The sequence below is a fragment of the Diceros bicornis genome, chromosome 4, assembly GCF_020826845.1.
Source record: "Diceros bicornis minor isolate mBicDic1 chromosome 4, mDicBic1.mat.cur, whole genome shotgun sequence".
Lineage (NCBI taxonomy): Eukaryota > Metazoa > Chordata > Mammalia > Perissodactyla > Rhinocerotidae > Diceros > Diceros bicornis.
In genome coordinates, this window is record NC_080743.1 from 46,261,461 (window position 1) to 46,284,598 (window position 23,138).

The following is a 23,138-nucleotide window of genomic DNA, read 5'->3' on the forward strand; positions in this document are numbered from 1 at the left end:
TTTGCTGCTTTCCCAGACTAGCATCAGAGGTGCTGTACAGGGTTAATGTCACTTGGCAAATGAAAAATGTCAGTTTATTTGTTTTTTCAAAAATTGTAGCAGAATGTGGACATAATAGACAAGTAAATTCGCACTAAATATTTGGCATTTTGTTAGAAACGAAGCAGGCAGTTTGAATAGGGTGCAACTTTACCTACTTTTCATGCTGTTCTCTTTTGAATAGGAGAAAACAGAGAGAGGCATTCTGAGTCATCTGATTGGATGAAGACCATCCCGAGTTACAACCAAACAAATAGCTCCATGGACTTTAGAAATTATATGATGAGAGATGAGAATCTGGAACCACTGCCCAAAAACTGGGAAATGGCCTACACTGACACAGGGATGATCTACTTCATTGAGTAAGCAAATGTCTGTATCTTTTCTAACGTGCCCTGTGACTGTGAGGCTTGTCTTAAAATTTTTTTAACCTCATTTCACCAGACTTCCATTTCTTTTTTCTTTCTTTAAAAATATTTTTCATACAAGTTACAGTTGATTCTTAATCTGTTTCCCTGGATGATATTTATTTTTATTTGAGTTGGATTTTTATTTTATTTGACCTTTGCTTTTAAAAAAACAGGAGCATGAAAAACAGGTTTATCACAAATAATGAAAAATGTAAGGAATAAAGGGTATTTTGCTTTTTTTTTAACTTTTGGGTAGATTTTCCAACTTAATGAGCATTTCAAGAATTACCATCATTTATGGGGGAGCATATTTATTATCTGAGCTAAATAGTTTTAGTCCTAGGGTTTAGATTTGATGTATTCAGGCAATACAGTTAGATAATATAGGAGGAGAATATCACTGATCCTCAGAGTAATTGGTACAATATAAATTCAGAAAAAACAAAACTATTTTATGGGAAAGCACTATTAATATAAATATAGATGTATTTATAGAGATATAGAATACCATATGTATTCAATTAACCTAAAATTTTATATTGTTTGCACCTGAGAACAAATGTTATACAAGTATATCAAACAAATAATTTATTGGAAGTTTCATTATGAAGTATTTTTATATTCTCATGCAGCTGTAATTCTCATCTTTAAAATAATTTGCCCATGGGGTGAATATGAATGGAGTAAAGTTACAGAATATAGCAATTCAATAACAGTTAAAATATTGAAGACTAGACACTAAACTCAAAGAACGTGTACTCAGAAATGAATTAGGTGTGGAAGACTTGAATCTTTTTCCTCAATTGGTCCCAAAGTCCACATCCTTCCCAGAGAGTGAACATCTTGCTGTACCAAGTGGGATTCTAGTGTTTAAAATAGATTTTGTGTGCATGGTGTTCTTTTTACCATTGTTATACAATGGTACATTGTTAATTATGTTATACATTTATATAAACGTTAATGACCAGGATTATACAAAACAGACAAAATCAGGTATATTCTTCTCTGTGGACGATTTTAGGGCTTTTTCAAGGGTGATTTAGACTATTGACTTTCATGGTGACTTTAGAGGTAAACCTCCAAGAGTAAGATGGAGAGTCACTACAAGTGGCTAATACCTTTAGAAGCAGATTTTGAGACATTGAATCTGACAGTACTTCACCCTGAAAACAGGGATAAGTTAGTCAATTATAGGACTGGAAGAAGAATTTATAAAAGAAATGTCTTTGTAGGGGAACATTATTAAAATGGATTAAAGGCCTAAATGTAAGATCTGAAATTATAAAACTCCTAGAAGAAAACATAGGGGAAAAGCTTCCTGACATTGAATTTGGCAAGGACTTCTTGGATGTGACACCAAAAGCATAGGCAACACAAGCAAAAATAGACAAATGGGACTACATCAAACTTAAAAAACTTTTGTGCAGCAAAGGGAAACAATCAACAGAGTGAAAAAGCAACCTATGGAATAGGAGAAAATATTTGCAAACCATATATCTGATAAGGGGTTAATATCTAGAATATAGTTGAATGTTTTTGCTGCTAGATAAAGCTCTCTTGTTTGCTATAGCTAATGTGTTTGGTCTGAGTTACTGCTGCTGTTAAATCATGCATCTGTAAGAAAAGAATATTAATAGAGGTCTATAGTGTTTAGCTGTTATGTTTTGGGTATAGCCCCTATAGGCATTTCTTTACCTTGGGAAATATCGGGTAATATCCTAGCAGATTGCCTACATCTGCTAATTTGGCAGTAAAAATTTTGAATCATTAACCAAAGTTAAGATTTTCTTACCTAGCAATTTTGAAGTTTGTTTAGCAAGATATGCTAAGATTTTTTTTTTTCCCCCTAAATATCTGCATGCTCCTAGGTCTCTCTGGAGTTCTGATCCTTTTCATTTTGCTAAAATTAATTTACCTGGTTTTAGTTTGGGGAAATTATCTCTCTGACAGAATGGGTAACACAGACTTTCTAGAAACAATATCAGTTTCTCATTAGATTATCCATTATTCAGCATACAAAGTGTTCCTACTACACTCTACCAACTAGTATCATACCTGGCAGTGTGTAAGAAGGGGCTGCATAGCTAGCTCTGTGAATAGCTCAGGAGTTAGAAAAGGTACAGAAGATATGATTAATTCCCTGAAACCGTTGGCTTCATTTCCTGAGTGGGTCAGGAAATGTAGAGGTTAGTGAGTTAATCTGATGTTAAAGACATCAAGAAAAGATAATTTGTTTACATTGTTACTCTCACAGTACTTTGATAATAACTTTAATTTACATTTTTTTGCCTTCCTGTATATTTTCTTCTATGATTTTTTCTTTCTTTAATATCCTCATATTTCAGATACTTAACTATAACGCTGTTTGTCTACTCAGCAGTGTAATAGTTTTGTTTTAGCATTAGATCTGCTGCATGGTGACTTGGTCTGAAGCTAACTGATTGTAACCTATAATGAAATTAAACAGACACTGCTCTTTGAAAGCATCTGTGGCCTACTACATAAAAAGGGGTGTGGGGGGTATTTTTGTTCTACGTTTTTTTTTCTGTTAAATATATGGTCCATACTGATGAAAACTTAGTTTTGTAGAGTTGAGTTTAACTAGACCCATCATTTTTGCTTGCATGTTGCAGAAACAGACACTTTAAAACTTAAATTTTATGTAACTTTATTTTATTTTAAAGAGCCCCTGTGAGGGCAGAGACTCTATCTTTATATCCCCAGCCCCCAGCACAGTGCCCACACATCATAGGCATTTAAGAAATATGGTGTTTTTTGAAGGGAGGGAGGAAGGAATTCAGCCAGCAAGCAAACAAGGTTTTCAAGCAGCTTTTTCAGCTAGCTTAGTGCACAGTATGGGGCTATGTGCTCACCCTTTGAAACATTTTGACTGCTTCAATAGGTATATTTATTCTGTACTTGGCATTTCATCCCTTCCTTAGAGTCTTCATTCTCAAATTAGTGCCTCAAGCATTACCTTTCCTTTATGGCAGTTTTGAAGTAACAGAGGGAGAACAATAGGATTATTGACTCAGAGGTCTACAAACGGAGCTTGAAGGAGATAAATGTTCAAACATCACGTACCTTCTAGTCACTTTTAGTCTTGGCTTTTGAAATACTTTTCTCCCTCTTTACTATTTCTAATTGAAATCTTTATTCTACAGCCACAATACCAAGACAACCACCTGGTTGGATCCTCGTCTTTGTAAGAAAGCCAAAGCACCTGAAGACTGTGAAGATGGAGGTAGAGATTCAGAAACCTTTTATACCGTACTTATTCTTTTAATCCCTGCTTGCTCTTCTTGCTTAGATAGTGAGTTTTCCAATACCCTGAACAAACTATCACGTGCATAAGCACATGGCAGCGGGTGGATATCATAATCAGCCGACTCTGGTCATTATGTCATTGCATCTAATTTTATGAGAGACTTTATTTCTCTCTTTTTGAGGATTATACAGTTAAATCCTTAAAAAAAAATCTTAATAAAAGTAAATTTGCCTTTTTTTAAACATTTGTTTTAAAGACAAACTGTTAAAATTCTAAATAAATATATTAATAAATTAGGTACATTCTCAACCAGAGGGTAGCCTCATCATTCCTATTGAGCCTTCAAAAATATATTTAATTTAGTATCACTAGGATAGATATACTTGTATCTGTAGTAGCCATTTAGAGCAACAGTAGAGACTCGATGAACTTCTCTAATATACCCCCACCCCACCCTTACCCCACACACAATTTTAACTGCTTAGTAGAAAAATTATTTCTCTAAGAATCATTAGATAATAATACTTGTCTGTCTTGTATATTACAGGTTCTGTGTAATGGTCTAGTCTTACAAATAAGTATAGAATTTTCCCCAACCAAAATTGTTTGCTATGCCTTCTTGAATATAGGGTGCAGATGAATGAAATTTGCGTTCATTTTGTATCACTCGTCAGAAATTATTTACCTTGGTTAAAAAATGAGGGGCTTAGAATGAGGTTCAAGTAGTCCTCCTATAGACTGAATTCCAATTTATAAAAATATTAAACAGAATTAACACAAATTTGGTTCAGCATGCTTCCAATATTAAGAATATTTCTAGGAACAAACAATTGGAAAATGGAATTATTTAAAATTATATTTGCAATGATATAAAAAAAATAGATACCTTGGAGCAAATCTACTGGAAGATGTGCAAGTCCTTTACACTAAAAACTACAAAACATCACTGAAAGAAATTAATGAAGACCTAAAATAATTGAAGAGACATACTGTGTTCCTAGATTGGATGACATAATATTGTTAATGATGTTCATTCTCCCTAAATTGATTTCTAGATTCAATACAATCCCAATCAAAATCCTAGAAGTCTATTTTGAAGAAATTGACATGCTGATTCTAAAATATGTATGGAAATACAAAGGCTCTAGTTAGCCAAACAATCTTAAAAAAGGACAAAGGTAAAGGATTTAGGCTACCAGATTTGAAGACTTACTATAAAGCTACAGTAATCAAGACAGTGTGATATTGGCATAAGGATTGACAAATAGATCAGGATAGAGAATCCAGAAATAGATACGCACATATGTGATCACTCAATTTGCAGCCAAGGTGCCAAGTCAATTCAATGAGGGAAGAAAAATATCTTTAACAAATGGTGCTGGAACAACTGGATGTTCATAAGGAAAAATGAACTTCAACTACACCTCACTCCAAACACAAAAATTAATTTCAGATGGATCAAAAACCTAATCACAAAAGCTTTTGGAAGAAAATTTAGGAGAGTATCTTCATGACTTTGGGATTAGCAAAGATGGAGAGAAACAGTAACCCTTGTACATTGCTGGGCAGAATATAAAATGGTACAACTGCTTTGGAAAGCAGTTTGGCAGTTTCTTAAAAGCTTAAATATAAATTTACAATATTACCTAGCAGTTCCACTCCTAGATATCTACCCAAGAAGAATGAAAACTTATGTCCATACAAAGACTCGCATGTAAATATTCATAGGAGCAACATTCATAATAGCTAAAAAGTGGAAACAACCCAAATGTCCATCAACGAATGTATGGATAAATAAAATATGGTATAATCATATAATGGAATACTGTTCAGCAATAGAAAGAAATGAAATACTATACATGCTACAACATGAACGAACCTCAAAAATGTTAGGCTAAGTGAAAGAAACTAGACACAAAAGACCAGCTATTTTATGATTCCATTCGTATGAAATGTCTAGAATAGGCAAATCTATAGAGACAAAGTAGATTAGTGGTTACCCGGTGCTGAGGATGGGAATAGAGATTAACTGTAAACAGCGCAAGGGATCTTATTGGGGTGATGGAAATGTTCTAAAACTGGATTGTGGTGATGGTTGCACAACTCAGTAAATTATTAAAAATCATTGAATTGTACACTTAAAACATATGACTTTTATGATATATAAATTATACCTCAATAAAAGTATTTGCCAGAGGACTTGAACAGATATTTTACAAAAGAAGATAAAACAATAGCCAATAAGAGCATGAAAAGGTGCTATCATTAGTCATCACTACAGTGATTCCTACTCCCTAGAAGGGCTAAAGTCAAATACACTGACAATACCCAAGTTTGGTGGAATTGTAGAGCAACTGGAACTTGCCCTTGTTGGTGGGGATGTAAAATTATGTGAGCACTTTGGAGCACTTTTGGCAGTTTCCTATGAGGTATTTTCTCAAGAGAAATGAAAACATTTATTCCCAAAAAGATTTTACCTGAATGATCATGACAGCCTTATTCATAATAGCTCAAACCTGGAAACATCCCAGATATCCATCAACAAGAGAATGGATAAACAATTTGTAGTATATTCATGCAGTGAAATACTACTCATCAATAAAAAGAAAAAACTATTGATAACACTCAATGACATGGATGAATCTCAGAAACACGTTGAATAAAAGAAGCCAGACACAAAAGAATGGATACTCAATTAGCCATTATTTAAAGTCTGAGAGCAGGCAAACTCATCTATGCTGATAGAAGTCAGAAAATGAGGAGAGAGGAGGGAAGTGGGGTGATTTGAAATAATTCTCTGGAATGATGGATATATTTTCCATCTTGTTTGGGGTGGTGGTTACGCAGGCACACGCAGTTGCCAAAACTCATTTTTTTATAATTGAACAAGCACTTAAATTGATTTTTTAATCATTGAAGGAGCACTTAAGATCTGTGCATTTTGTTGTGTGTAAATTATACTTCAATAAATAATTTTTAAAATAATTTTTTATAACATACTTACCTTGTCTATAAGGCTTTCAACAGTAAGTTCCTCATGATGAAATCAGCCACTGTAAACTAGAGTATATAATACTATAGAAGTTGACTTTTTAGAGATTGTGAATGTAGTATTAGTCGTCTCAGACATGTCTCTTTTGCTGATCAAAATTCGTTTTCCTGCTCACTAATTGTTTCAGTTCAATTCTCTGCCTTTTCCTGTTTTCTTTTGTAGAATGTATTTATTTTCATAGCTTTAACTACCAATTTATTGTAGCTGGCCCCTTATTGGAATCTCTAGTATTGTCCTCTGTTCTGAATTCTATTTCTGTATTTCCTACTGCATTTGAGACTTTCTTTTTGGTTATCTTACTAGCACTTCAAATACACATATTTAAAACTGAATTTAACCTCTTTCTCCTAAAGTCACCCCATCCTTCTTTCTGTCATAGGTACCATCCTCATAATCTGCGCCAAAATCCTTTGAGTCATACTTACTTCTCCTCTCCTTTTGCTGTATTCCCTATATAGTTTCCAATTCCTGTTGCTCTTTCTTTTTTCTATATTTTGCCAATATTTTGAAAAATTTCCAACATAAAGAAAAATTGAAAGAATTTTACAGTGAATACATGTATGCCCACCACTGAGATTTTACAAGGAACATTTTACTGTATTTGCTTTTTCACATAGCTATCTATCCATCTATCCTCTATCTATTCATGCTTTTTCTTTTATATTTTATCTTCCTCTCCATTTCTGTAATCACCACACACTTGGGTTATTCTTGGTCTTTTTTCCTACAGTTACCTATCCTCCTCCAATACTATGTCCTTTGTCCCAGTGATCTCCAAGATGGTGGTGCTCAAATTATCTATTTGGGTACAGGAAGAAAATGTCAGAACTTATTTTTCTTAATGTTCCTATTGGGAAAAAAATAAATTAAGCTTCCCTACTATTTTATATACAGATTATCGATGATGTTCTTACTCATTCCATATGTCAGATTATTACATAACGCTACCCAGAGTGTCTGGAGGGAAGAATGGGTTTGGCACCCTTACTTGTGTTAAGGGCACTGTGAAGTTTTGTGGTTTACTTGTGCCCAGTTAAGTGGATTTATAGACTGTGTTCTATAGTTTTAATCCACACAAAATTGAAATATGGCTGAAGAAGATTTCTGCAAAGATACTACTGATTTAAGGTAATACAAGTATATAGCAAGCCCAAGCTAACAGTAAGAAAATGGCGGAGCTGACATGTTTAATATGTCACTTTTTTTTTTTTATGGTGAGGAAGATTAGCCCTGAGCTCACATCCATTGCCAATCCTCCTCTTTTTGCTGAGGAAGATTGGCCCTGGGCTCACATCTTTACCCATCTTCCTCTACTTTATATGAGGGACGCCACCACAGCATGGCTTGATAAGCAGTGTGTAGGTCCGTGTGTGGGATCCAAACCTGGGAAACCCGGGCCACTGAAGTGGAGCACGCAAACTTAACCGCAATGTCACTGGGCCAGCCCCACTTTTTTAAACCACATTGAGGTAAAATAGTGTTATTTTTTCATTTAGTCTTCATCTCCTTTGTAAAATTGTGTTTTATGTATGCTTTATTACGTACATATTAGTAGAGTAGTACATATATATCATACATATCTGTTGGTTGTCACACTGTGACAGCTACGTGTTGCTGTGATGCTGAAAGCTATGCTGCCGGTATTTCAAATACCAGCAGGGTCACCCATGGTGGACAGGTTTCAGCAGAGCTTCCAGACTAGACAGACTAGGAAGAAGGACCTCACCACCCACTTCTGAAAAAATTGGCCATAAAAACCCTATGAATAGCAGTGGAGCATTGTCTGATACAGTGCCGGAAGGTGAGACGATGGCACAAAAAGATCGGGCAGGGTTCTGCTGTGTGTATACTGGGTCACTAGGAGTTGGAATTGATTTGATGACACTAACAACAACATATATATTATGAATAAATTTACATATCTTGTAGGTACATGTTCAAATTTTTTACTTATAAGGCTATATGATCAAAAAATTTGAGCTACATTGCCTATTAATCTTTCTAAAATAGAACTGCCTTCACACATATCCCTTTCTCAGATACCTACGATGCTCCCTACTGTCAGCAGAATAAAGTGTAGACTCCTTGCTGACATATTAAAGATATTTTATAATTGAACCATATTCTATATTTCTTTTTCAAAGTATTTTCATGTCATAAATATGACATTTTTGTCTTTGCCTTTGCCTTATGCCCATTTCTTCTGCCAGGAACCAGCCTTGTTCCGTGTCCACATGGCTCATACCTCCTTATCCTTCTAAGCTCAAATCTAAAGTATAATTTCTTTGTAGCCTCCTCTGTCATTCTCTTCCAGGTCAGAAGTAGGTGTTCTCTCCTCTGTACTCAATAGTACCATATGACATATATCTATGGTAGCACTAATTGTATTGCAGTGTAACTATAAGAGCAATGATTTTGTCATGTTTCTCTATATATCCCTTTGGGAGAGACTTAAATGTTTGGAAGCATGGGAGGAAGACAGGAGGGAAAAGAAAGAGGAAGGAAAGAAGCTACTCTATCCCCCAGATATTTTGGTCATCCTTCTTGAAAATATTTTTTAATCTCTATAAAGTTCTGAGAGGAGGCAATAAATAATAAGTCTGACTTCATTCACTAGTTTGAAGCCAATAGAGAAATAAGACACAGGAAACAGAGATGAGATTAGAATGCCAACTGACAGTGAACATGACTTTAGCACTGCATCTGTGTGGGCTTACTAATATTTTACCCCGACAGGAGGCAGACTTAAGCATTCAGTCTCGGGCCTCTGTATTCAACTGCAGGCCTCCTCCCACAAGGCAGGCGTGGTGGAGACCAGACGAGATTGTACCCTCTCTGCCCGCAGTCTGACATCCAAAACAGCAAAAGAATCCAAGAGCCAAGCATACTGAATTCGTTTTCTAGAACTCCCCAGTCAGATAAGACATTCTTTCTTGCTTGGAGAAGAAAGTCAAGGGGCTCAGACAAACTGGAAATGTTTCTCCCGTTCTTTCCCCTCTTGGAAATTTGAAAAATTGGATGAGTGTGTCCCCCTATATTCTTTACATTAAGGTGACCATATGTTTTGGTTAGCCCAGGACTAATCCAGCTTATTCCTGTTGTCCCAGCATAATTATTAATAGTACCTCCTTTTACTCTCAAAAGTGGACAGTACATTATACGGTCATCCTAATTACATCTTTCTTAAGATGGAGCAACCCAAATGGCATTCAGTATTCTAAGAATGTTCAAAACCTTTTAATATAAGGGCTGTTCTCCCATCTCCACAACTGCTATGCCTTTCTAACATTGCCTGTACCTACCTGTGGGGACCCCATAATTTGGAACCTTGAGCCTATTTGTTTTATGCTCAGCCAACCTTTACCACTTTGGCTGTATATTTGTCTCCTTCCTGAATGGGGGGAAATAGCCTCACAATAGGCTATTTCCATGCTAGGCTATATCTGACTTACATTGGTATTCTCCACAGTGCTTTCCACAGAGTAGATGCTCAAAAGGGGATAATAATAATAATATTTTAAATAGAAGTTTTTGTGGTTCAAGATATTCTCTGCATTGTGCTGAACATTTAAGATCTTCTAGGAAAACCTTACAGTTTCTAACACTTGCCCTTTCCTCCCCAGTCTTCTGATATTCAGAACTCAACTTTGTCTTTATGCTGTATCTGATGGTTTAATTGATGTACATATTTATCTTCCATTCAAATAAAATAATTGGTGTTTTGGTTGAATAGTTATCTTAAAAATACAACATCAAGAGTCCATTTTACTCTCAACTCACCCCTTTTCTCTTGTGATGAAAGAAAGATTAAATTTTAGTAAAGGCATTTTTTACTAAAATGTATTGAATGTTGATGTCATTTTGGAGCTTAGAGAATGATAAAAGAAAATTATCAACTGAATAGAGCTCTACAATGAAAAAACAATTGTAATTCATATATTTAAATAAGAAAAATCCTATTTTGGGAAGAGGAAAGAAAGAAAGATAAATTTATAGGCTTTAGAACCAACCAGCTGTTTGATATGCCAGAATAGTTTTGCCTTTTGAATCAACTTTTGGGGATAATGCTTTAGCTTCTAACAGAAAAATATGGTTAGGTCTTTGCTATCTCAAAAGTGAATAAACGCATTTTTTCTTGACCCTACTTCTTCCCGTAGTTCTCACACTATCTTTTTCACAGCCAAGTTTCACAAAAGAAATAAGAGCCATCTCTTCTTAAGGACACCACCTCCCGTTTCACTCTTCAGTACTACAGTACGCTGACTTTTGCCCTCTACCTTTTCAGTGAAACTGCTTTTCTTAAGGTTACCAGTAACCTTCTCATTGCCAAATTTGGTGGATTCTTTTTAGCCCTTATCTTTAGTCCCTACAGCTTTACAAAGCATTTGTTAGTGTTGACCATGCTCTCCTATTCTATATTCTTTGACACCGTTTCCTCTATTCTTACTTTCTCCGTCTGCTCTTTAAATTGTTTTAATGCTGCTAAGGTTCTATTCTCTACCTTTTCTATTCATAATTTATCTAGGTAATCTTGTCTAATGCCATAGCTTTAACTACACTATCACCCCAATCCTTATCTTCCTATATTTTTCTTTTCAGGATTAGGTTTATATTTCCAATAGATTGTTAGATATCTCTACGAGGTATTGCACAGGCCCCTCAAATGTAAGACCTCCCAAACTGAGCTAAATCTTCTGTATACCTTCTGTTCTCGCCCTCAGCAAATGACATCACATCCTTCCAGTTCCTTGAGCCAAACACTGGTTATCATCCTCAACTTTTTCCTCACCTTATCCTCTTCATTGCAGTTAACTACCAAGTTCTATTATTTCTGACTTTAAAAGACCTGTCATCTCTTGAATGTCCACTGATGCTAGGCACTACACTAGGCATTTTTTACATATTATCTGTTTGTTAAATGCCTTTAAATCCAAATTAATACCTCATTCCTATTCCCCTGGCTATTTTCATAGTAAGTATTCAGTAAATATTTGATAGTGTGTCATTTTCATGCCAGAAGGGCCGTTAGCCTGGGAATCATCTTGGCCTCTTCCCTTCTTTTCTTCCCTCAATCTTCATGTCATTGAGTCCTATTACTTTGGCTTCATTGTCTCTTTTATCCATTCTTTCTCTATTCCCACTACCACTGCCTTAGTTCCAGGCTTCACAATTTCTTATCTAGGTTATTAATGATTTTCTTGTTTGTCTGCCTTTATTCTCATTCCACTCCATCTGTTTCATCCTCTATTACTACTGCCCATAATCTTTCTCAAATATAAATTTAATCATGTCACAGTCGAGCTTAATCAGTTCCATCATCATCAAAATAAAGATCAAACTCCTTAACACAGCACTCCAGGAATGTGATTTGGTGCTTATAAGACAAGCACCTTGCATACAACCTTCACTCCAACCCTATCAAATTATTTGTAATTACTGAAAATGCCAAGCATTCTTAACACCTCCATGCTCTTTGGTCTGTCTGGAATGGTCTGCCTCTCCCCAACCCCTACTCATCCTTCAAGACATCACCCTCTTTAAAAGGCTTTCCTGATAGCTACTCTTACCAGGCAATTGGTGTCATTCCTCTGCATTCCCCAAGATAGCTCGTCTTTATCTTCGTTATATGGTTTGTCTCTTCTGTCTTCCTGTTTAGACTATGAACTCCTTGAGGTCAAGAACTGTATTCTTTTTCTAACTTTTATTTTTTGCATAGGGAAGAAGGAGGGAAGAGGAAGAGAAGGAAGGAAGGAAGGAAAAATAGGAAGAAAAAAGGGAAGGAAAGTAGTGAATGAACTGACCCACAGCATAGTGTATAAAATTGCTTGGTATTTTAGTCTTTCTTTTATAACCTTTCTTTAAATGTGCAAATAATAACTACATCTTTATTTGCATTAATCTGCCCTGCAGAAAACTGGCTAATGATATCACTGGTAAGGGTTTAAAGTGATTACTAAATAACCCAGAAGGTAAATTGCCAATTTGTTTACTCTCCTAAAGAGAGGGCTATACTTTATCTGTTAGTTGCCAGTTGCTTTAAGTGCTAACTAAAATGCTGAATGAACTTCCAGGTTAACACTGAAATATATTTATGTTGATCCTTTATCCTTATTAAGTATTAATACGTCCTTTTTTGTGAATTTTTCAGATATCAAATGGAATGTGTCAGCTATCTCTATAGTTCCTTCAATTCTCCAAGCTTCTTTAAAGACAAAGCATAAATCCACTTGTGGTGCAGTTGCAGAATTCATCCTTACACAGCACTATTCAGTTCCCATGCTATTTCAAGAAAATTTCTATTACAGAAAAAAATCTCTTTTGTGGAAGATCCTTAATGATAAGGCTTTGGTAATATTATTATAGAGCATTTTTTACAGATATAATCTAACAAATACTCTTATCCACGTAACGGTTGGTTGATCATAAAATATTGTACCTATTTAATTGATGATTGTTTGCTTTGTAGCTGTGGAGGATCGAAGTGAACTGAGGTGTACCTCAGTTCTTCTCAGTTGTTTTGTTCTGTTTTCACATAGTAGTTACTTTTCAACTATTCTCATCTTTTCTACCTCAGACATTTCAACGAGGTCCTTCAAAGGAAATCCACAAAAACTCACCAAGCTTCAAAACCATCAATCAATATGTGTATACACAGGCAGAAAAACATTCTGGAGAAAGGGGGTAGAGGTGATTCAGAGCTTTTCATCAAGAGGCTGGTCATTCTGTTCTCTCGTTTTGTTCTGAATGTGGAATAATAATTTTTCTTAGAGCATAGCAGTTTGTCTAGCTTGTCAGGTTCATTATAATGTAATTTTTACTTGCAAAGTCAATATATCATAATTGCAGCTAAGTGATATAAAATTAGTAACTCTTTTGATGTATTCTAAGCCTATTTGTTATTTAGGATACATCATTTGTGTGTGTGTGTGTGTGTTTCAGCATAGCAGAAAAATACTCTAAAAGAAATTGAAAATAAAAGTGCAGGTCATCATACTGTACAACTGTGGGTTTTTAAAAAAATCTTTCTTGCTAGGCTCCTATGTGTAACTGATAGCACTAAAACCACCAGCCAGGAACATTCTTGCCAACTTAATCCATGTCTGACTAATAAAATGATTCTTCAGAAGCTTACCTTGGAAAACAGAGAGGGAGGGAAAAGAAAATTCTTTCTTGACAAGGTCAGTTTATGTTGGAAAGACCAGAAATTTTTTTTTTTTTAAACTATCAGAAATTCAACTACCCTCAGTTTTTCTGGTTGTATTTTATTGTCAGTTACTTGGAATAAATAATATATAGTAATCCTATATAAGATAGTTCTTTGTTACCATACACAAATAAAGATTCTATACTAGGCACTGTGGTAGTTACATAAATTTTCCTTCAGATACTCAGATAAAGTTAATGCCAGGGAAAGTAGGTATTTTCTTAAGTTTTAAGCAAATCTTGGTTGCCCTCTTGAAATGGCAAAAATCCAAGGCTGGACTTTCCTTTGGGGAGAAGTGGGTCAGAATGTGATAGGAGAAATAATTGACAACTCTTAAGTATCACGGTGAAAAACTTAAGCAGCTGCTGCCTGTGTTAGAGTGGGGTAAGAGTGTCTCACGGCAGCATAGTAAAGCTTTTTAAATGAAAAAAATATACCAGACGATTTTTAAGATAATTAGCATTTTTATGGCTTATGATTCAGATAAACACCTTTGAGTTTAATGTCATCTTTTGTTCTGGGCTTCTAATTACTTGCTGAGACACTCACTGGCTATTGAAGAAGCCACTCAGACTCAAACTATGTTTGTTCTTTGAAAGTGAGCCCTCAGCTTTCTGTTTGTCTCCCAAATATTGGTATAATGAAATAAAAGATACTTAAATTCACTCATTGGTGAATTCTTTTCTGTTAGTTTTGAATTTGGCGTTTCACTCAATTCTTTTTTTTTATTTACAGAACTTCCTTATGGCTGGGAGAAAATAGAGGACCCACAATATGGGACATACTATGTTGAGTAAGTTTGTTACCTCAGTTAATATTCTCCCAAATGTTTCTCTTTCATTATACAGCTTTGGGGAATACTGAATACAGCACAGTAATGCTTCTGCAGTCCAGCTTTCAGGTTTTTCCACTAGGGGAATGAGAAGATAGGGATAGTGAGCATTTACTTCACTGGCTCTGGGCTCCCTTGAAGTTGGCTTTGAAGTAAATATAGAGAGCTAGAGAGAAGTTGCCCAGCTGATTAATAGCTGGAGATGTTATCATTACTCCTACAGCCTCTAAAGAGAAAAGTAGTAGATAGAAAACTGTGAAATGAGGGCACTGGACTAGATGAACTGTTAAGGTCACTTCCAGCACTATAGCTGTGTGGTTCTGAAAGCAGTGAAAGAACTGTAAGGGCTGTACCAGAATGATCCAAAGTTTTGAAGTATATGATTGAAAGTGTTCTCTTGTTTGAGGAGTTAATCAAGGAAAACTTAGTATTCTTTTGGGGGGTGAAAGTTGCTTCCTAAACAGCTGTTATAGTTAAATTTAAACATAAGTATATGTTGGAGTGGAGCACCAAACACCTGTCGATGATAGTCGGAGAAATTAGGATAACGTCAACTTCTAATTTTTCTTTCCCTTTTCTTCATTTGTCTAATTGCTACATGGGTTTCACCATTGGGGTTGCTTTCTTTCCAGATACTATAGATAGAATTTTGACCTCAGGCATATAGTACTAGGCAAATAATTGCATCAGAAATGTTACTATTTACCTGGAAACTAGGAGTCTGAACCAACGCCTAGGTAGTGAAGACAAAATGATATTATTACCTAGAAAAATAGCAAACATGAGAATCTTCTAGTTTTGTGATTGTTTATTAATTTTTCATCATTGGTCTCGTAAAGTAAGTAACTCTGAGTCCTGTTGTAACTCTAGTCTTTATTCTAATGTGTAGGTTGTTATTGGAGTCATTGTGGTTAGGGAGATATTTGGAATGATTTCTTAAAATCTAACTGTACCCTAAGAAAACAGCTCAGTTAGTTTGACCCTTAGGTATATAACTTCACAGTGTCGATATTTTGGTTCCATTGAAAGGCTATGCTAATTTTATTTCCATTTTGTTATTTAATATTTTCCTGATACCATGATGTGAAAAGTATACAGCAACTCTTTTGTGATTTTTTTAAAATAACATTTTTTTATTTAAAAAAAATTTTTTTAAATAAAGAAAGAAAGAACCATTTTTCATGTCAAAGGAATATTTGAAGGCCAACTGAAAAGGTTTTGTGGGATTTTTTTTCCCTTGTAGTTTAGTCTATTTAAATTGGGCTTCAATCGACTATTATTTGCCATTGACACTGCTGAATATTTCTGAGATGATAATATTCATTCACTTATTGTCCATTCCAAGTGAATTTGAATACATGGTCAAGAGGTGAAAGTTATTTGCCTGTTATAAAATCTTGGGCTAAATGATCTGGTTCCCATTCAGCAAAGATATAATATTGAAGCAACTTTAGGGTAAATCCTGAAGTGACCTGCTCCCAGTTGTCATGGAGGTATGTGAAATAGTCTGAATTAGAAGCAACAGCAGCAGCAGTGACATGATTTTGTATGATTGTTCCCAGAATGAGCTCATTTTATAGGAGGGTAATTTATTAGATTAAGAAAGAGCACACTGTACTCAGGATGCACAATAGTATGGAGTCAGCTGAGCTGTGGAGTGTGGCTTGATTCCCAGATTAGTTAGGTTTTGAATCTCGACCATAGTAATCTGCAGTGAGTTTACTGATGGAGATAAAAAGCTGTTACTTGAATGGCTACTCTTTGGCTCTCTTCATTTGTCAAACCAGATGGCACAATGATTGCTCTTGGCAGGAGTCTTGTAGTAGTAACACCAACTGCAATGGCAGTTTTTCTTTGTAAGTATTTATTTTAGAGGATGAGATTCTGAAATGGATTAATCTATTTTTGAAAATAAAATTATTCCAAAAATTTAATGGCAAGCCTTTCATAAGAATGCTTGTATATTTAGAAATGTTGTCTTATTGTATTGCATTAAGTGTCTTGATGCACTTAGGTGGCAAAGTCAAAATATGCGTCTGCTTTAATATCTCCAGCTCTTCATAAAAGAATAATGATTTGTTTGTTGAGATGAATTTTAAAAATCCATATATTATACGCAAAATTTTAATATAGGTGAGATTCCAAATATTATACATTTAGTCCCGCTTGTTTGCTACCCTTGTTTAATTTTTCTGATAATCTTTAGTATTCTCCTCTCTTACTTCCCATAGCTAGTTATATGGAAAACAAAATCTGTTACATCTTAATAATATTGTGGGTATAAGTAACTAAGTGAAAAGGAGAGTGTTTTTACTTTTTTGTTTTGTTTTTTGGGTGGCATTTAATCTGAGTAGTCTTAAGGTGACAGATGCTATTACTCTCTTTACTAAAATCTTATATTCTTTTGTCAAAGAATTTTTAGGAAAAGGATTACTCATTTGCATACTTCTACTCTTTTCTCCCACACATTACAGAGAGTATAAATACAAATTACTGCTTTTTATGTTCTAATGCCTGGGTGGCAAAGTGAATCATTCTAGCTGATGAAGTTCAAGTGAGCCAAGGTTCTTTCTAAACAGGTTTATTCTTTTCTAAGTGTCAGTTTCTAGTTTTATTTTTTCAAGAATATGTAAACTGTCAGTACCTAATAAATAATAATTAAAAAAAAAGGTACCTAACTTCACAACAAAGATCTTCATTTTCACAGAGGTTTAAACAGTTAACTCAATTGATGAGGTGCCTCTCATGTGAAGTAGAAGCATACTTAAGTTTTAGTGAAATCGGAACCCAAAGAATGTCAAGTAGAACTTGCCATATTTAGAGCTCTGAAACTAAAGAACCACATATGTTGCAGGGTTAATAATGCACTAGAAGCCTAAACAACAAAGACAAAGCTAGTATACTTTGCTGTGAGGGTTTCTTTTTTTTTGGCCCCTGCTGCCCCCTCCTCCACCACCACCGTTAACATTCATAAATGGCAAAGTAATTATCCAAGTTGTATGACTATTTATATGTAGATTTTGTAATATTCAGCTGATCTAAAGACAATCATAATCTGAAATTCTCGTAATCTGATGTGTAATTGTTGGTATTCACTAATGTCACTTCTTGTTAAAATGGATGCTACTGGAAAATGCATGTCATTTAGCTGAAATATATTTGGACTATGGAAGTGCTAGAATGTAATTCCTATGGCTTCTGTAGTAGACCTATTTGTGGTCTTAAACATCTTTTGTACAATAGTTGCATTCTTAACCAACTTCCATTTAACTGACTTCCCAGAATAACCATTACACATAGTATATTGACTACTATTGGCTAATCTCCAACCCTCTTAGTTTCCCTGTGCTCTTCTGCTTTCCTCCACAGACTTGAATGCTTTCCAAGAGTCAGTTGTGAATGTTCCCAAATCAGAAATACCAGTTAAACCTGTATTGTAATTACATAATTCATTTAATCATTATATAATTATGAAGAAATTTAAATTAGAAAGAGTTGTTCTGTGATACAGTTTGATAAAAGCAAATCTCTTTTTATTTGCTGCTGAATTGATATGGGTGAGTCAGTTGGAAAAGTAATAGTAATATTCTAGAAAACTTCTGTACTTAGATTTCTTCAAAAAGTCTTTACAGCTACTTCATCTTAGAGAAACTTAAATTAAAACCCTCCTACCATTAACTGTCTTTTAAAAAAAATTAACTGATCAGTTACCAACAGTTCTCTTGCATTAGATATGAGGCCGTCTACTACAGTTTTGAAAACTGTTAATCGCCATATTGGGTACATTTATGAAGACGCTCTAGTGAATGCTTCAGCAGCTTTGACTTGTAGGCATCTTCTGTGGGCCTTTCTTTAGTTGCCAAAAAGCCCTTCCACTGCGATCTTTCAGCTTCTCTGTGTTCCGTAGCCTAATGATACATATTTGTCCCTTAAACTGTGATGATGGAATGGCGTAATAGTCTATTTAAAAATAATCTCTTTCATCTTAAACTGAAATGCATATTTTTCTACATTTTACAGTCACCTTAACCAGAAAACCCAGTTTGAAAATCCAGTGGAGGAAGCCAAAAGGAAAAAGCAGTTAGGACAGGCTGATACTGGGTCTTCAAAACCAGGTAGAACTTTTTCCTCGGTCTTCTCTTCTAAGAATAACTTGTGAGATTTATATACTGAATTAATAAAATTGAGTTTGACCTTTTTACTGTTGGGGCTTTGAAATTAAACAGAGAATGTCTGATTTTTGTCACTGTAAAGATATGATTAATTTTAATAAAACATCTGAACATTTAGAGAATACTGAGATTTTTCTCATACCTCTTATATAGAAAGTATGAAATTGTTGGGACAAGGGATTAAATAGCTTTGTTGTAGGTTTGAGGTTTTGATTTGAAGATTGGATTGTTTCCTAATGTTTAAGGACAGGCCAATATTAGATCTCTAGTTCAGTATGAACTTCTCCCAAGTTAATTGCTTAGTCTAATGTCAGTTCTAATGTCTAATGTCTAATTCAGGATTCTTCATTAACTATTATGAACAAATGCTAAATAAATTCACCGTATTATTTGCCTACATCATTGATTCTCAAGTGGGATTGTGAGGTATTATCAAGATTATTGAGGTAATATCAAGATTATTTGGGGAACATTTTTAAAATACATAGGTCCTGAGATTTTGATGAGCCCAGCTATAGGTATTTTGAAAAAGTTGCCTAGGAATTTCTTACATTCTACTCATTCCTCCCATCTCCTCTTCCTTCTCCATCTCTCGTTAATAACCAGGGGTCTATACGGTCATATTGCAGTAATCAAGTAGATGCCCTACTTCTATTGCCCATGAGAGAAACAGTTCTGTTTTTTTTTTTTTGGTGATTAAGATTGGCCCTGAGCTGCCATCCATTGCCAATCTTCCTCTTTTGCTTGAGGAAGATAGTCCCTGAGCTAACATCTGTGCCCATCTTGCTCTATGTTGTATATGGGCTGCCTCCACAGCATGGCTTGATGAGCAGTGCATAGGTCCGTGACCAGGATCTGAACCTGTGAAACCCGGGCCACCCAAGTAGAGCGTACGAACTTAACCACTACGCCACTGGGCCGGCCCCAACAGTTCTTTCTTATAGCTACTCTTCAAAAACGTAGTCCCCTCCCTTAAGTTTTGCATTTGATTTAGCAAACATTTATAGTTCAACAAATATTTTTGCCCAGTGCAAATATATGCCCAGTGCTTTACTAAGCACATGGTATTCAAAAATGATTAGGAGTAAGACAGGTCTTGCCCTCAAGAGTTCACATTCTAGTATAGGAAACTAATTGTTAAAATATATGGTGATAGATGCCATCCTAGAATAGTAGTTAAATGTGCAGTGGGTAGAGCAGGTTTGAATCCCAGCTGTGTAACCTTGAATGAGTTCCCTAAACTCTTAGTGCCTCTGATTCCTCATCTATAAAATAGGAATAATAATAGTACTTAACCTCTTAAGGTGGTTCTGAGTATGCAAAATAACACAGGTAAAGTGCTTACAATGGTCTCTGGTACATGGTGAGCAATAAATGATAGCTCTCATTGTTATTAATAGAGATATACAAGGTACAGAGGTGGCGTAAAGGAGAGAGTGCTCAACCGTGCTTTGGTGGAGATGGTCAAGGGGGCAGGGAAACTTTCAAAGCAGAGGACAACACATTTGAACTGGGTCTTGAAGTGTCAGGAAGAGTTAAATCAGACAGATAATAATTTTACAGGAGCAAGAAGGCATCCAGCTAGAAGGAACAGAATGTATAAAATCATAAATGCATAAAATGGTGTCCAGGGGCCAAAGAGCAGATAGGAATGGCCAGAGCATTGAGTATTTTTGGGGTACTAACAAGAGATGAGGTTGTAGGGATAGGCAGCCATGAGAAGAAATGAGTTTCAAAAAGAAGTTGAGTATTTGTGTCACATGTTGCTGAAAAGTCAAGAAAAGTAAAAATCAAAAAGCATACATTGGATTTGACAATACAGAGGTCATTTGTCACTCTAGCAAGAGCAAGTGGAGAGTGAAGCAAAACTGCAGTGGAATGAAGAGAGAATGGGAGGTGAAGAAGTAGAGACAATAGGTATAGCTGACTCTTTTTTTTTTTTTTTATAATTTTATTTATTTATTTTTCCCCCAAAGCCCCAGTAGATAGCTGTATGTCGTAGTTGCACATCCTTCTAGTTGCTGTATGTGGGACACGGCCTCAGCTTGGCCAGAGAAGCGGTGCGTCGGTGCACGCCCGGGATCCGAACCCGGGCTGCCAACAGTGGAGTGCGCTCACTTAACCGCTAAGCCACGGGGCGGCCCCTAGCCGCCTCTTTTGATTGTTGATTTTTTTTTTTTTTAGTGTCAAGTGCTTTTATTTTGTCGATATTTCCAGGGAAGCCCTACCTCTTAAGGGAGCTGTTCACATACTGCACAATCTGTACAGCCATATGGGGCAGCCCCAAGGATTGCTCTGTTCTGACAACAAGCTTTAATGCATACCTCTTAGAACACTTTGCTAAGAGGGGCAGCAGCAGATATACACAGATAACTCTGGGCTTGATACTAGTCCTGAGTGTGGGCTAAGTATGAAACAAGTCACCCTTGTTAATTTAAGTCATTAGGGAAATGAGCATCAAAACCTCAGTGAGATACCACTCCATGCCCACTAGAATGGCTATAACCAAAAACGCAGACAATAACAAGTGTTGACAAGGATATAGAGAAATTAGAACCCTCCTACATTGCTGGTGGAAACGTAAAATGGTGCAGCCACTTTGGAAAAGTTTGGCAATTCTTCAAAATGTTAAGTATAGTTACTAGTATATGTTTATGGCAACTGCTGCAATTCCACCCATAGCATATACCTAAGAGGAGTGAAAATATGTGCCCACACAAAACCTTGTATGTGAATGTTCATAGCAACATTATTCATAATAGCCAAAAAGTGGAAACAACCCAAATGCATCATTTTGACTTCATATAAAGGATTCTTTGGAGTGAGAAAAAGTAAGTACAAACAAGGCAATGAAGAGGAGATAAAGTAGGTGCTTTTACCTTTCAAATAACATAGAAGAGTCCTATAAAAGAGAAATGATTCATTAGCTAAGCTTTTTTCAGTGATGTAGCTTATGAATTTAAATTCTAACTGTTCCATAACATTAGATTCTCTGTAATTTTCTTTCTTTTATAGTTTGTTGTATGTAAGTTATATAGACTATCTTGAAGATAGTCTTTGAGGGCTGTATTCATTTAATTATTTTTGTTCTCAAACCCATTTCTCATTTTGGCACAGATGTGGAAAAATCACACTTTACTCGAGATCCATCCCAGCTTAAAGGCATCCTTGTTCGAGCATCATTGAAAAAAAGCACAATGGGATTTGGTTTTACCATTATTGGTGGAGATAGGCCTGATGAGTTCCTACAAGTAAAAAATGTACTGAAAGATGGTCCTGCAGCTCAGGATGGGAAAATTGCACCAGGTAACAAATTTTTCAGAATTACCTAAGAGTATTAATACTATAACAAAAATTATAGTGAAAAGGTTTTGTATATGTATTGTATATGTAATTTATATATAATAAATATATATTTATATATATAGTGACTATATATAAATATTATATCTAATACATGTATATGTACATACATGATAACTATATATATATTATATATATAATTTATATATATAAAGAGAGAGAGAGAGAACTAAACTATATGACTGAAGAGGGAGATTCCTGTATTAAAATAGTTTATCCTCTAAATTTAAATGCATACTAGTTTTGGGGGAAGGCCATTTTTACAAATAAGTGGAAACTTAGAGAAAATATATTAAAATTATGAGTTTTTTGAATAGTTTGTATAATTTTGAGATAACGCTTTGGCTGTACTGAGCTAAAGATTTATTAGCCATCTTAGAAAACAATTTGAGGCCGGCCCCGTGGCTTAGCGGTTAAGTGCACGCGCTCCGCTGCTGGCGGCCTGGGTTCGGATCCCAGGCGCGCACCAACGCACCGCTTCTCCGGCCATGCTGAGGCCACGTCCCACATACAGCAACTAGAAGGATGTGCAGCTATGACATACAACTATCTACTGGGGCTTTGGGGGAAAAATAAATAAATAAAATAAAAAAATTAAAAAAAAAAAGAAAACAATTTGATTGTTTGATTTTGATTACATAGTGTAATTTTGGAACTATCTAACATTTACCTATAATCTTTTTTGAAAAGTGATCCATTGTGATGTTTATAGTGATACTGAACAAATTTTATATCTCACAGCTTTTTCCTAAGGTTGTTTTTTTTTGTTTGTTTGTTTCTTTAGTCTTATTGGTTGTT

General features: G+C 35.3%; 1 protein-coding gene across 2 annotated transcripts in view; it reads left to right on the plus strand.

The window, feature by feature from the left end:
- MAGI3 (membrane associated guanylate kinase, WW and PDZ domain containing 3) overlaps nucleotides 1-23,138 on the plus strand; it is a 231,542-nt gene that overhangs the window by 168,521 nt on the left and 39,883 nt on the right. For both annotated transcript variants that reach the window (XM_058538824.1, XM_058538825.1), the window contains exons 5-9: nucleotides 224-401; nucleotides 3,614-3,693; nucleotides 14,709-14,766; nucleotides 18,826-18,920; nucleotides 22,095-22,283. In XM_058538824.1, the coding sequence (XP_058394807.1) occupies nucleotides 224-401; nucleotides 3,614-3,693; nucleotides 14,709-14,766; nucleotides 18,826-18,920; nucleotides 22,095-22,283 (600 nt within the window). The remainder of the gene's footprint in view (nucleotides 1-223; nucleotides 402-3,613; nucleotides 3,694-14,708; nucleotides 14,767-18,825; nucleotides 18,921-22,094; nucleotides 22,284-23,138) is intronic.